Here is a 13,133-nt window from a genome sequence, read left to right as displayed (position 1 = left end):
ACAAGTCTGTAATAACGGTTTTAAGCGATTTGTGTGCAATTAAGCAAATTAAAGTCACTTTAGTGCCTTTGTTTCTTACTTCAATCCTTTTTCAACCGCTGTGAACCGACATTATTAATACATGATAGGGTCTAAAGTATCAATAAACGCACATAAAGAAAATAATACATTCAAAGTGCTTTATAAAATGAAGTTTTGATTGCGATATCCACCAAAAGTCTAATTCTTACCTACAAATACTGAAATGTTACTTACGAATACAGCATAATACATGACATGTGTAATGAAGTGTCCCTACCAATGGAAATTAATTGTCAAAAACTTTAAGCGGTACCCCAGGACACTATTATTACCCATATACGGATTTATTCAACAATTATTTATTATGTAAAATTGCTGAGTAACTACTTGTATATCAAAATGAAGTGGTCAAAATCTGGCTAAAAGCATCAAAAAAATTTTGATCTAAGGTAATAGCATTTATTCATTTGGACGTACCATCTGAAAGAGGTCTAAAAACTACCATTTTATTAATTCATTACCATAATAGCAAAATTTAAACCTATAAACTCAATATAGATATTGTTAAATTGCTCATGTTACCTACGAATACCCGGGTTTCTTCACCTTTTCATTGTATAAAGCGTTAGGTGTATGCGTATAATTCCTAATATTCTTGAAAACATATATCATACTCGTTCTTATACAATGTGTAAATTGATTCATACTCATTTGATAAATAAAATACAGAAACTGACCTAAACTTCATTTTCAAAAATAAACTAGCATAAATTGACTAAGATCATATTGATCGCGTTATAAAAATAAAACAAATATTTTCTGGTTGAGTTAGCATTTTCCTGACACCCTGTGGTCTACATTACACGAAAAAAGCGTTAATGGGAATATTCCATTTGTTTTAGGTTGATTAGTATTGCGATAGTGAAAGCATCCTAGTGGTATTCGTAGGTAACATTGGGTTTTGATATCACATTTACTATCACACGTCCTGGATTTATTTTTCAAGATTAGTAATGGCACTTTTGGTTCCTATAAGGCCAATATGTCATCAATCAATGGGCAAAAGGAAAAAATTGTGGAGACATTTTTATTTCGGACTTTTATTTTTGGCCCGTGGACACTTTTGGTTGGATTCGACCATATGTGGTATTTTTTTGTTTGAGGTCAAATGTCATTAAGGGGTCACTTCCGGTATAAAACGAAAAACCTTCAATTTTTTTTATTTGATAAGAAAAACATAAGACAGTAACGGTATGTTCATTACCCAATTCATATGTGGTATTTTTTTATTTGGGGTCAAATGTCATTAAGGGGTCACTTCCGGTCTGAGACGAAAAACCTTCAAAATGCCTCTTCTGCCACAAGTAACATAGCAAAGTGGTGCCACATGCACCCATGCATTGACATTAGCCAATGTCTATGGGCGTTTTCATATATTTTGGGGGCAAAGGTCATTAGGGGTTATAACACGGCTGTGTTCGTGGGTTAGACCACAGCTAAGTCTAGTTACACAGCCGTTGACGTTAGTCACGGCTGTGTCTTCTCTCCGACCGGCCGTTCTTTCTTCTTCTTTCTTCTGTCGACCATTACATTTGCTCTAGCACTCACATGCTTACATCGATTTTGACCTAACTTGGTCACAATGATCATTGACCAGGCCCCTACATGTCACATGAATTTCGTGGGGTCAAAGGTCACGTAGGGGTCACAGGGGTCAAAAACGTGATTTCAACTCAAAATGCTACTTCTCCCACAAATTTCGTAGGACAGTAACGCCACTTGCACACATGCATTGTTATTACCCAGTGTTTATAAATCATACACAGATTTGAGGTCAAAGGTCATTAAGGGGTCACTTCCGGTATAAAACCAATTTCCTTCAAAAATTTTTATTAGCTAAGAAAAACATAGGAGAGTGACGGTATGTGCACACATGAATTATATTTCCTAATGTATATGTGGTATTTTTTATTTGAGGTCAAAGGTCATTAAGGGGTCACTTCCGGTATAAAACGAAATAGCTTCAAAATGCTACTTCTCCCACAAATTACATAGGACGGTGACGCAACTTGCACATATGCATTGCTATTACCCAGTGTCTATGAATCATACACAGATTTGAGGTCAAAGGTCATTAAGGGGTCATTTCCGGTATAAAACCAAATTCCTTCAAAAATTTTTATAAACTAAGAAAAACATAGGAGAGTGACGGTATGTTCACACATGAATTATGTTTACCTTATGTATATGTGGTATTTTTTGTTTGAGGTCAAAGGTCATTAAGGGGTCACTTCCGGTATAAAACAAAATAGCTTCAAAATGCTACTTCTCCCACAAATTACGTAGGACGGTGATGCAACTTGCGCACATGCATTGCTATTACACAGTGTCTATGAGTCATACACAGATTTGAGGTCAAAGGTCATTAAGGGGTCACTTCCGGTATAAAACCAAATTCCTTCAAAAAATTTTATTAGCTAAGAAAAACATAGGAGAGTGACGGTATGTGCACACATAAATTATGTTTACCTAATGTATATGTGGTATTTTTTTGTTTGAGGTCAAAGGTCATTAAGGGGTCACTTCCGGTATAAAACCAAATTCCTTCAAAAATTTGTATTAGCTAAGAAAAACATAGGAGAGTGACGGTATGTGCACACATGAATTATGTTACACCTAATGTATATGTGGTATTTTTTGTTTGAGTCAAAGGTCATTAAGGGGTCACTTCCGGTATAAAACGAAATTCCTTCAAACAATTTTATAAGCTAAGAAAAACATAGGAGAGTGACGGTATGTGCACACATAAATTATGTTTACCTAATGTATATGTGGTATTTTTTTGTTTGAGGTCAAAGGTCATTAAGGGGTCACTTCCGGTATAAAACCAAATTCCTTCAAAAATTTGTATTAGCTAAGAAAAACATAGGAGAGTGACGGTATGTGCACACATGAATTATGTTTACCTAATGTATATGTGATATTTTTCTATTTGGGGTCAATGGTCATTAAGGGATCACTTCCGGTCCAAGACCAAAAAACATTCAAAATGTCCCTTCTGTCACAAATAACATGACAGAGTGATACTATGTGTACACATGCATTGACTTAAGGCAATGCCTGTGGGGTTTTCGTAGATTTCGGGGTCAAAGGTCATTAAGGGGTCACAACACGGCTGTGTTCGTGGTCTTAGACCACAGCTAAGTCTAGTTCTTTCTTCTGTCGACCTTTACTATTGCTCTAGCACTGACATCCGTACACCGATTTTGACCTAACTTGGTCACAATCATCACTGACCATGCCCCTACATGTCACATGAAACTTGTGGGGTCAAAGGTCACGTAGGGGTCACAGAGGTCAAAAACGTGTGATTTCAACTCAAAATGCTACTTCTCCCACAAATTTCGCAGGAAAGTAACGCCACTTGCACACATGCATTGTTATTACCCAGTGCCTATAAATCATACACAGAATTGTGGTCAAAGGTCATTAAGGGGTCACTTCCGGTATAAAACCAAATTCCTTCAAAAATTTTTATTGGCAAAGAAAAACATAGGAGAGTGACGATATGTGCACACATGAATTATGTTAACCTAATGTATATGTGGTATTTTTTTATTTGGGGTGAAAGGTCATAAAGGGGTCACTTCCGGTATAAAACGAAATAGCTTCAAAATGCTACTTCTCCCACAAATTACGCATGACGGTGAAGCAACTTGCACACATACATTGTTATTACCCAGTGTCTATGAATCATAAACAGATTTGAGGTCAAAGGTCATTAAGGGGTCACTTCCGGTATAAAACCAAATTCCTTCAAAAAAATTTATTAGCTAAGAAAAACATAGGAGGATGACGGTATGTGCACACATGAATTATATTTACCTAATGTATATGAGGTATTTTTTTGATTGGGGTCAAAGGTCATTAAGGGATCACTTCCGGTCCAAGACGAAAAACATTCAAAATGTCCCTTCTGTCACAAATAACATGGCAGAGTGATACTTTGTGCACACATGCATTGACACAAGCCAATGCTTATGGGTTTTTCGTAGATTTTGGGGTCAAAGGTCCTTAAGGGGTCACAACACGGCTGTGTTCGTGGTCTTAGACCACAGCTAAGTCTAGTTTCTTCTTCTTCTTCTTCTGCCGACCATTACATTTGCTCTAGCATTTACACGCATGCATCGATTTTGACCTAACTTGGTCATTATCATCACTGACCATGCCCCTACATATGATATGAAATTCGTGGGGTCAAATGTCACGGAGGGGTCACAGGGGTCAAAAATGTGATTTCAACTCAAAATGCTACTTCTCCTATAATTTTCTCAGGACAGTAACGCCACTTGCACACATGCATTGTTATTACCCAGCGTCTATAAATCATACACAGATTTGAGGTCAAAGGTCGTTAAGGGGTCACTTCCGGTAAAAAAACAAATTCCTTCAAAAATTTTTATTAGGTAAGAAAAACATAGGAGAGTGACGGTATGTGTACATATGAATTATGCTAACCTAATGTATATGTGGTATTTTTCTGTTTGAGGTCAAAGGTCATTAAGGGTTCACTTCCGGTATAAAACGAAATACCTTCAAAATGCTACTTCTTCCACAAATTACATAGGACGGTGACGCAACTTGCACACATGCATTGCTATTACCCAGTGGCTATGAATCATACACAGATTTGAGGTCAAAGGTCATTAAGGGGTCACTTCCGGTATAAAGCCAAATTCCTTCAAAAAATTTTATAAGCTAAGAAAAACATAGGAGAGTGACGGTATGTGCACACATGAATTATGTTTACCTTATGTATATATGGTATTTTTTTTGTTTGAGGTCAAAGGTCATTAAGGGGTCACTTCCGGTATAAAACGAAAAACCTTCAACATATTTTATTTGCTAAGAAAAACATAGGACAGTAACGGTATGTTCACACATGAATTGTGGTTACCCAATTCATGTGTGGTATTTTTTTATTTGGGGTCAAATGTCATTAAGGGGTCACTTCCGGTCTGAGACGAAAAACCTTCAAAATTCCCCTTCTGCCACAAGTAACATAGCAAAGTGGTGCCACGTGCACCCATGCATTGACATTAGCCAATGTCTATGGGCGTTTTCATATATTTTGGGGTCAAAGGTCATATAGGGGTTATAACACGGCTGTGTTCGTGGGTTAGACCACAGCTAAGTCTAGTTTTTATTATTTCTAAAGATTTGAAGCGCATTCACGAGATGCTAATTTCTATTGTGTTAATTTCTGTTCTGACGTACACGCATCTATTCAATTCTCTCTCACTTCAATGGACATGGTGAATAGAAATGATGGCCATCGAGGTCGCGTTACTGAAGTCATGAAAAGATTACGCGTTTGTATTGTTCTCAGAAAAACCCAGGTTTTCTACCCCGGGGGGCACTCCAACTTTGGAGGTGATGCGTATATGTAGGGTTGTTAAGACCCCCATTTTCAGCATCGCTGTCACCCAAAGTGCGGGGGGCTTCAGCACCCAAAGCCCCCCCGGGCACGCCAATCTTTTATGTCCACAATACCGCTCTGCGATTCAACTAGGCAGCCATTAACTGGAGAAAACGTCACAAAATTCAGGACAACCTTTACATTGTCAAAATAAAACAAGCCCTTTTCATCCAGATCATTGGCGAAAATAGTGTAAAATACAAATTTTGGCGAGCTACGCGACCACATCGTCCCAGTATAAAGAATTCGTCGGGTGCACCATGGTAGGTTAAATCCACCGCCAAAATTGGCCATTTTGTATCGACCTGTTTACTAGTTTTGAGTCGCATAATAGGCCGAAGGACATCTTACTAAGGCTACCGACAATAGCCCCGATTAGCTCGGTGACTGACCTCGCTGTGTGTCAGTCGAGCATATAAAAGTACACCATAGGTCATATTCTTTTAGACTACTTCCACGATTGGCCTATACACTGCGCTATATAATTCGGCACATATAAATCAGAAATATTGTCAGTTTTTGACTCAAGACGCAAGCTACTGTCTCAAGACGCAAGCCAACGACTATCATATCTGTTCAAAATATATATTCATATGCAAGGAACCACATCTGGTTTCTTTATACGAAATCATTTACGGGAGATATTCATCATTTTCTACACCGGTATCCAAAGATTTTTTTCTCATATCAAACTCGTGCATAGCAAATTCACGTGTATCGATCCGGGTATTTATTTTAGTATCTCTGCTGACAAAGTAATTATTAGCCAGGCGATGTCGGTGTGCCCCGCTACTACCTCCATGCCCCGACTAAGAAAGCTGGCTACGCCCCTGCTGTTTAGCCTGGGATGGCTACTTCCGAAATTCCATTGCTTTACACGGCACGTGTCATGCTTTCAAGTTTCATTGATTTCCAGTACTAGCAATGGACTCAAGCCTCGATTGTAAAGCTATCGGTGAGAAAATGCGAAGTTGAGACCCCGGGGTTGAGACTTATTGAGTAAGTTTGAAATAAATTATTATACTACATAGGCCTACCTGTAAAAAACAGGACTGTCACTGTGGCTACTGCGAACACTATATGTCCCTCCATCTCGAATTCCAGTCTCGAATGCCACCAGGTTGATGACACTGCACAGAGTTAAATGTTGGGACTACTGTGTTGGGACCAAGGAGTCCGACTGCTATGCAAATAATTAGTCTGTGCCCAACTGTGCCCTGTCAAGAATATCGAGAATATGTAGTAAACTGCCGGCAATCAACTAAACCATAGAGGCCTTGCATGTGACGTATCATCCCGTAAATATGGCGGACCACTCAAATGCATTCAACAAAAGCATGATTGCAATCTACCGTGACAGTTCGTCTCACACACATAACCCTGCACTACGATCAAATAGGTTGATGACAACATTGGATTGAATGGACTGCACTCCGCCATAACTACGGTGAAGGACACCGGTTCAAATCCTTTGTTTGGAGCCAATCGATGAAATGATGCAGGGCCTCTATTTCCATGACTAAATTGATAATAGTGATAAAGGGCGTTGGCTCTGATGAAAGTGGTTCCTTGTTGTGCAAATGAGAGAGTTTACGCTCCATAACTTTCACACAGAGATTCGGAGGCTTGCTTTTTGTTAATTCCCTATTTCTCGTGCTCAAGGACATTTCTTTACAGATGTGCAATGAATGAGCTTCAAAAGTAGTCCTGGCCATGTCCTACAGACCGGTATACATTTTTCAAAGAGGAAAGCAGGAGGGTGAAAGTGCATAGGAACAATGCCGGAAACTACGTCACGCTATTGTTCGACCTAGGCTACATATTTTTAACGCATGCGTGTTCGTCAATACAGCTTTAGACTCCTTCACCTTCGCAACACGGTACGTGGAGTGACTGGAATCACACTGACGGCGGAGGAGAATACTAGCTGGTCAAACAGTTTAATTCTATCAAGCGTATAATACCTAAACAATCATCGTCATTTGATCTATTTACTCACAGAATATATTGTATACTCAAAATATAATTTTAAAATAGTAAACCTGTTAACTTATATATTTGTGTACTAAAATATAAGGACACGTAATGTCGAAGACAAAATGGCCGCTAATCCGCCTATTGTGAGACCTAGGATACATATTTCGAAAGAGGGCAGCAGACTAGGATGCCTATCCCTTTGTCTATTATTCCTGAGGAAAGTTTGAAAGTTGATTCGCGTAGGGTATGCATAGGCCTAGGTCTTCCAAATTCTACTACTGTCTGTTCAATTAGCTTAGATTCTTGAATTTTTAAGATATTTGAAAAAATAACAAATTGTGGCCATAGTCATCAAAGAAAAGTGTTAGCACAGCCTTAGACCTAACGTGATTTATACTTTATATATTTATACAAATTCCAAAGTTCAATATAAAACCCCATTTCTTTTGAATTTTGCCTCATTTTAGGCAGTTACTTGGGTCCACCGAAAGGGTTCACGACCTTTTTACAAATCGAGTGGGACGGACCATTCTCAACTTAGGGCATAGACCCTATCCGATTTAGCAAAACAATCTGTCCACCAATCTGTCCTGCCATTTCAATTGTTATACCGTTCCGGTTATTGGATAGGTTCTATAGGTGATGATGGTCCACCAGTTTTTGTTACACGAAATTATATGGCGCGATTACGTTTTATGCATAACATTATTCTGAGCATTATTTTTTCCTAAACTTAAAAATTATGGATTTCGTTTTTATTTCAACTGGTTTACAATGTACCTTGAGTTTTGTTTAATACCAGCATTCCTTCCCAAGAATATCAGCATTTGCTTGACAAAATCTATGAGTGACTTTACAAGAATTGTTTTCTGTAACCTGATTATAGTTTCTTGTACAAAAGTTCTTTTGTTTCACAGTTTTTTCAGTTTGACTGAGTTTGTATTCTATAAACAAAACGAAATAACAAATTGAAATAAATGTGTAGTTTTATAATAGGCATATAGGCCTACACCTTCTCAGACCCATTCTCAGACCCATTAGCACAATAAATAAATAAATAACTAAATAAATATTCAAAGTTTAGACCTTCTAGAATAGAAGTCGCCTAAGGCTGCGTTCACGTAGAAGTATACTATTCGGGTATATGGTGCACGTTTTACAGGTGCACGCGTATATAGTTCAATCGAGCAAGGCAATTTCATAGTACCGGGTCACATAAGGCTACGATTGCATAGAAGTATACTATTCGAGTATACGATGCACGCTTTGCAGGTGCACGCGTATAGATTAAATCGAGCAAGGTAATTTCATAGTACCGGGTCACATAAGAGCTATTCGAAAAGGCCGTATACCTGCGTATAGTATAGTATAGTGGGAATCGCGCGTGTTCGATTTTAGTGCAGCGTATACCGTCCAAATTTTAAAAACCTAAACCATATGTGGGCAAATTCATTTTTTTAATAGATGCAATATCTAATTATGCACATTATGACACCTCATTGAATGCAATGTGACCTCAAGAAGTAAAGTTACAAGCATTTGATAAGACGAAGAAAATGGGTAAACTGACATACTCGCTATTCGCTATACGAAATACGCTCATTCGATCAGGCTGAGTTCACACAAATTAGGCATACTGGCAAATATTTTGCTGGACAATACTCCCTGATGCGGATGGTCGAATAAATACTATCTCTGCGCATTGTGACATTCGTCCCCATTGCTCTAAATGGATTGAGTGCCAAAAAACAAAAAAATGAAAGAAAAAGTGCCCCTCTGACAAAAAATGAAAGAGAAAATCAGGAGGGCAAAGGAAAAGAAAAAGGGCAAGGAGCCTTTTTCTAGCAAAATTCAGGGCCAAAATAGTGTAAAATACAAAATTTTCCGCGCTACGCGCGCACATTTAACAATAAAGCCCTTTTTAGCTGGATAATGGGCGAAAATAGTGTAAAATAGGGCCTACCATTTTTTTCTCGCTACGCGCGCACATCATCCCAATAAGGCCCTTTTCGGGAAGCTCGAAGACATACAGTCTCTATGTATTGTATGATACAACTGCGTTTTTTTTCGTCTGTGCCCCAAAATTTTTATTTTGCCCCCCCCACACCGACATCGCCTGGCTAATAATTATTTGGTGCAGCAGAGACATTAAAATGAATACACGTGAATTGCTATGCACGATTTTGATTTTGAAAATCTTCGGATACTGGGTTCGAAAATGATGAATATCTCCCGTAAATGAATTTTTCTCAAGAAACCAGATGTGGTCTCATACACTTGAAAATACGTGTTGAACAGATATTATAGTCGTTAGCGTGCGCTTTGAAAATTGGCCGTGCGCTTTGAACTCGAAATTTCACCAAAACTATCAATTTTATATTGCGTTGGTCCTGTATACAGGGTGTCCCAGAAAATATTACCGAGTGAATAAAATTGAACGTAAGTCGAGAAATAGACATTAAAATCAAACAATTTAAAATTTAACGCATTACCTATTTTATTGTGCATCACATACCAAAATTTTACTTGATTCGTTTGACTGGTTGCGAAGAAATTAACGATTACACAATGCGCGCATCAATGCAGTTCATTCCAAGTTTGATCAACAGGTGCTTTTTTCATACTCGCTCACCGCTTCCTAAAGTATGTGTATCTCATTAAATTTAGTCCACATTATCTATGTTATAATCCGACTGTGTTATGTTTTTCATGCTTTCACTGAAGATAAATAACAGTTTGTCCGAGAAAACTTTGATTTTATGCAATTGGAAGCTTTCCAAATTTAATTCTTTAGGTTGTGCAAATATGTTATGTTTTATCTTTCCAAAGAACATTTGAGCCAAGAATGACAATGATCAAGTGCTTACAGTTTTGATTTTTGATAACATGTAACATTAAGGTTTATTCCAAAAACATTAATGTGTGTGAGAATTTTCTAAACCAGCTGGAATTCTTTATACAATAATTCTTTATGCAATATATTTATATCAACTTTAACAAAAAAAAGGATATTTACAAGTACCGAGCATCATCTTACATGCAAGCTTTCATTTCAATATCGTGCAGGTTTTCAAATTTGAACAAAACCTAATTAGATGTTTTGAAAGAAACAGATTGTTTAAAAAGAACGAAAAGGATTTCACCAAACAAGATATGAAGCCCATTGACAGTGTTAACCACTAGTGCGCATTGTGTTGAATGACCTTTCTTTCAAACTTGGAATGAAGTGAATTGAAGCATGCGTTATGTAATCGCTCATTTCTTCGCAATCTGTCAACCGATTCCAGTAAAATTAGCGTATAAGATGCAGAATAAGATGGGCTATACGCTAATTTTTAGATTTTGGGATTTTGATGTCTATTTCTCGACTTACGTCCTAATTCATTCGCCCGGTAATTTTTTCTGGGACACCCTGTATGGACTACAGCGCGCAGCACTCACGATCACTCAAGTGGAGAGAGTACTATAACCATTGACCGCAATGTCGTATACAAGCTTGCTCACAGAGCGAAAAATCAATTACCCCGTCTTTTGTCAGTAGCCTTAGTCAGGTCACTTCGCTAATAATATGCATCTCATAAGGTCCGAATAAAATGACCTTTCGTGGCTGTGGATTCAACCTACCATGGCGATTTCTACCAGAGAGTAGTTATTCTTGAGAGGGCACTCACCTCATTTGCATGGCAAAATTACCCGTCTCCTCTGCAGCCAAGTTGGTTTCGCTCCATCGAAATCAAGCTGGTCACGGAGGAGACTACTTTCCTTGTGTTTGTTCATTTGTGTATGGAGAGCCCTTCTTGGAGTCCGTTTGGACTCAGGCTACGCTCTCAGCTAGAGTCCGACGCTGCATTGTACTAGAAACACCTTCTCTGTGAACTCGATAGAGCAAGGAAAATAAAAACTGGTTTCATTACTATCTGTTTTTGAGCTTTTTTGCAGGTCTGCGACCATGGTGTTACCACAACTGTCTTTGCGTCATTAACATGTGCTGGAGTCTAGCACAGGTCAACCAAAGTCCCGGATTTTAATAAGACAATAATGATTGACACACACACCAGGAAGTTTCTCATCCAAAAGAATGAGAAAATTTAAATTCTCACCATTTTGGCCGTTTCTCATCAAAATGTCCGTTTTCTCATTTTCTGGTAGGGTAAAACTCGTTTTAGGGGGGTGTTTAAAAATGTTGGCCACACATTATCATACTTGAGTGCCCCTCCCCCTCCCCGGTGAAATTTGAGACTCATTTGGTCACCGTCCTAAGCGTCCTTGCCCACACGAGTCGCCCAGGAGTAGGCCCTACCCGGCATTATTAATTATTAGTGGTTAGCCTCCCTAAATACAGTCGCGTATCGTGTTGTCAATTATCGTTACTTGTGTCCATGGATATGACCCCATGTATAAGTAGTCTTCATAGAATTCACACAGTCTATGCCATGTCATTTACGGATACAAAGAGGATAATAATGTTGAGGGCGCCCACAAAATCTTACACCGTCTTACACAATGTTCCAAGGCAAAGTTCAGTTTAATATTTACTCATCGTACAAATACAGACGTTTTATTATGTGATGATGTTGTCTGGATGGGTGGACAGTTGTCACACTGTGGAAAAACAACAACCGGGAATCCGCATTCATTTACAAATAGCATTAAATTAGTATCACATAGTGGCCTCCGTGCAGTGGAAAACCTTAATTCTTTCATCAAAAAGAAATGAAAATGACAAAAAAAACCGGATCCACCTGTACGCATATAAAATGGGCACAGAAATTTGTCTCAAATATGAATGAATTTTAAGAAACATACGGGATATGATGAACCAATGACCTGACGCCATGATAGTACTAGATCTATTAGTCGTTTTATATACAATGTATATACCGTGTTGTCATAATACCAATATTTGACATAATATATAACGAGTAATATTTAGTATTGTAAATATGCAGTTCATATGCACAAACGAACACTGATCTTTATGATATCCAGGTTGTTGTACATCTCATATAACATGTCATATAGGAGGTCATATGTGTTGACCTTCTCCTATTGTATTTGTTCATCTGTGTATGGAGAGGATTAGCGCCATTAAAACTCCATCAGTATTTGGGCGTAGTTCAGTGAACTCACCAGATTGCTATTCCAAGTACTTTGATAAATACAGATAATATGTATTAATGGGTCGAGGCGATTGCATTGAAAAACTAATAAATTATTCATAACAGTTACGTAATCAATCGATAGTGCGGACACTTTTCATTTACAAACCACCAAAATTCGTAATCTTTTAGCGTTGGAAAAGAAACCACGTGAATAGAGTGTCATGGCCCTGTTTCTACTATGAAGATATCGGGGCGATGTCACTGTGCCCCCCCCTGACCAAGAAAGCTGGCTACGCCCCTGGTCATTGCAACCACTATAAACCAAATGAAATGTCATCAATTAGCACCTATGTATGAAAATCAAGGCTAGTTTCCATGGTTATCTGAGGTCTTGGACACCTAAAATACAAGCTGGCTACCCATAGCAACCACACGCATATTTCCACAGTTATAACTCTTGCAAATGATTTGACTCCGGGGTATTCGCTACTTGCACGGTTCCGCCATTATGCACTATGTGCGGGAGAGCCTCGAACTGGCAGCATACATGAATG

General features: G+C 38.3%; 1 protein-coding gene across 1 annotated transcript in view; it reads right to left on the bottom strand.

Annotated features, from left to right (window-relative positions):
• The window catches only part of LOC140139937 (uncharacterized), a 29,666-nt gene extending 22,933 nt beyond the window's left edge, over positions 1 to 6,733 (bottom strand). Inside the window, exon 1 of the mRNA XM_072161719.1 lies at positions 6,538 to 6,733. Within this exon, the coding sequence (XP_072017820.1) occupies positions 6,538 to 6,592 (55 nt within the window). The 5' untranslated portion in view covers positions 6,593 to 6,733. The remainder of the gene's footprint in view (positions 1 to 6,537) is intronic.
• Between the last annotated feature and the right edge of the window lie 6,400 nt (positions 6,734 to 13,133).

The sequence above is a fragment of the Amphiura filiformis genome, chromosome 18 (genome assembly GCF_039555335.1).
Source record: "Amphiura filiformis chromosome 18, Afil_fr2py, whole genome shotgun sequence".
Classification (NCBI taxonomy): Eukaryota; Metazoa; Echinodermata; class Ophiuroidea; order Amphilepidida; family Amphiuridae; genus Amphiura; species Amphiura filiformis.
The sequence above is the reverse complement of the archived record's forward strand: the minus strand, read 5'-3'. Positions and strand labels throughout refer to the sequence as shown.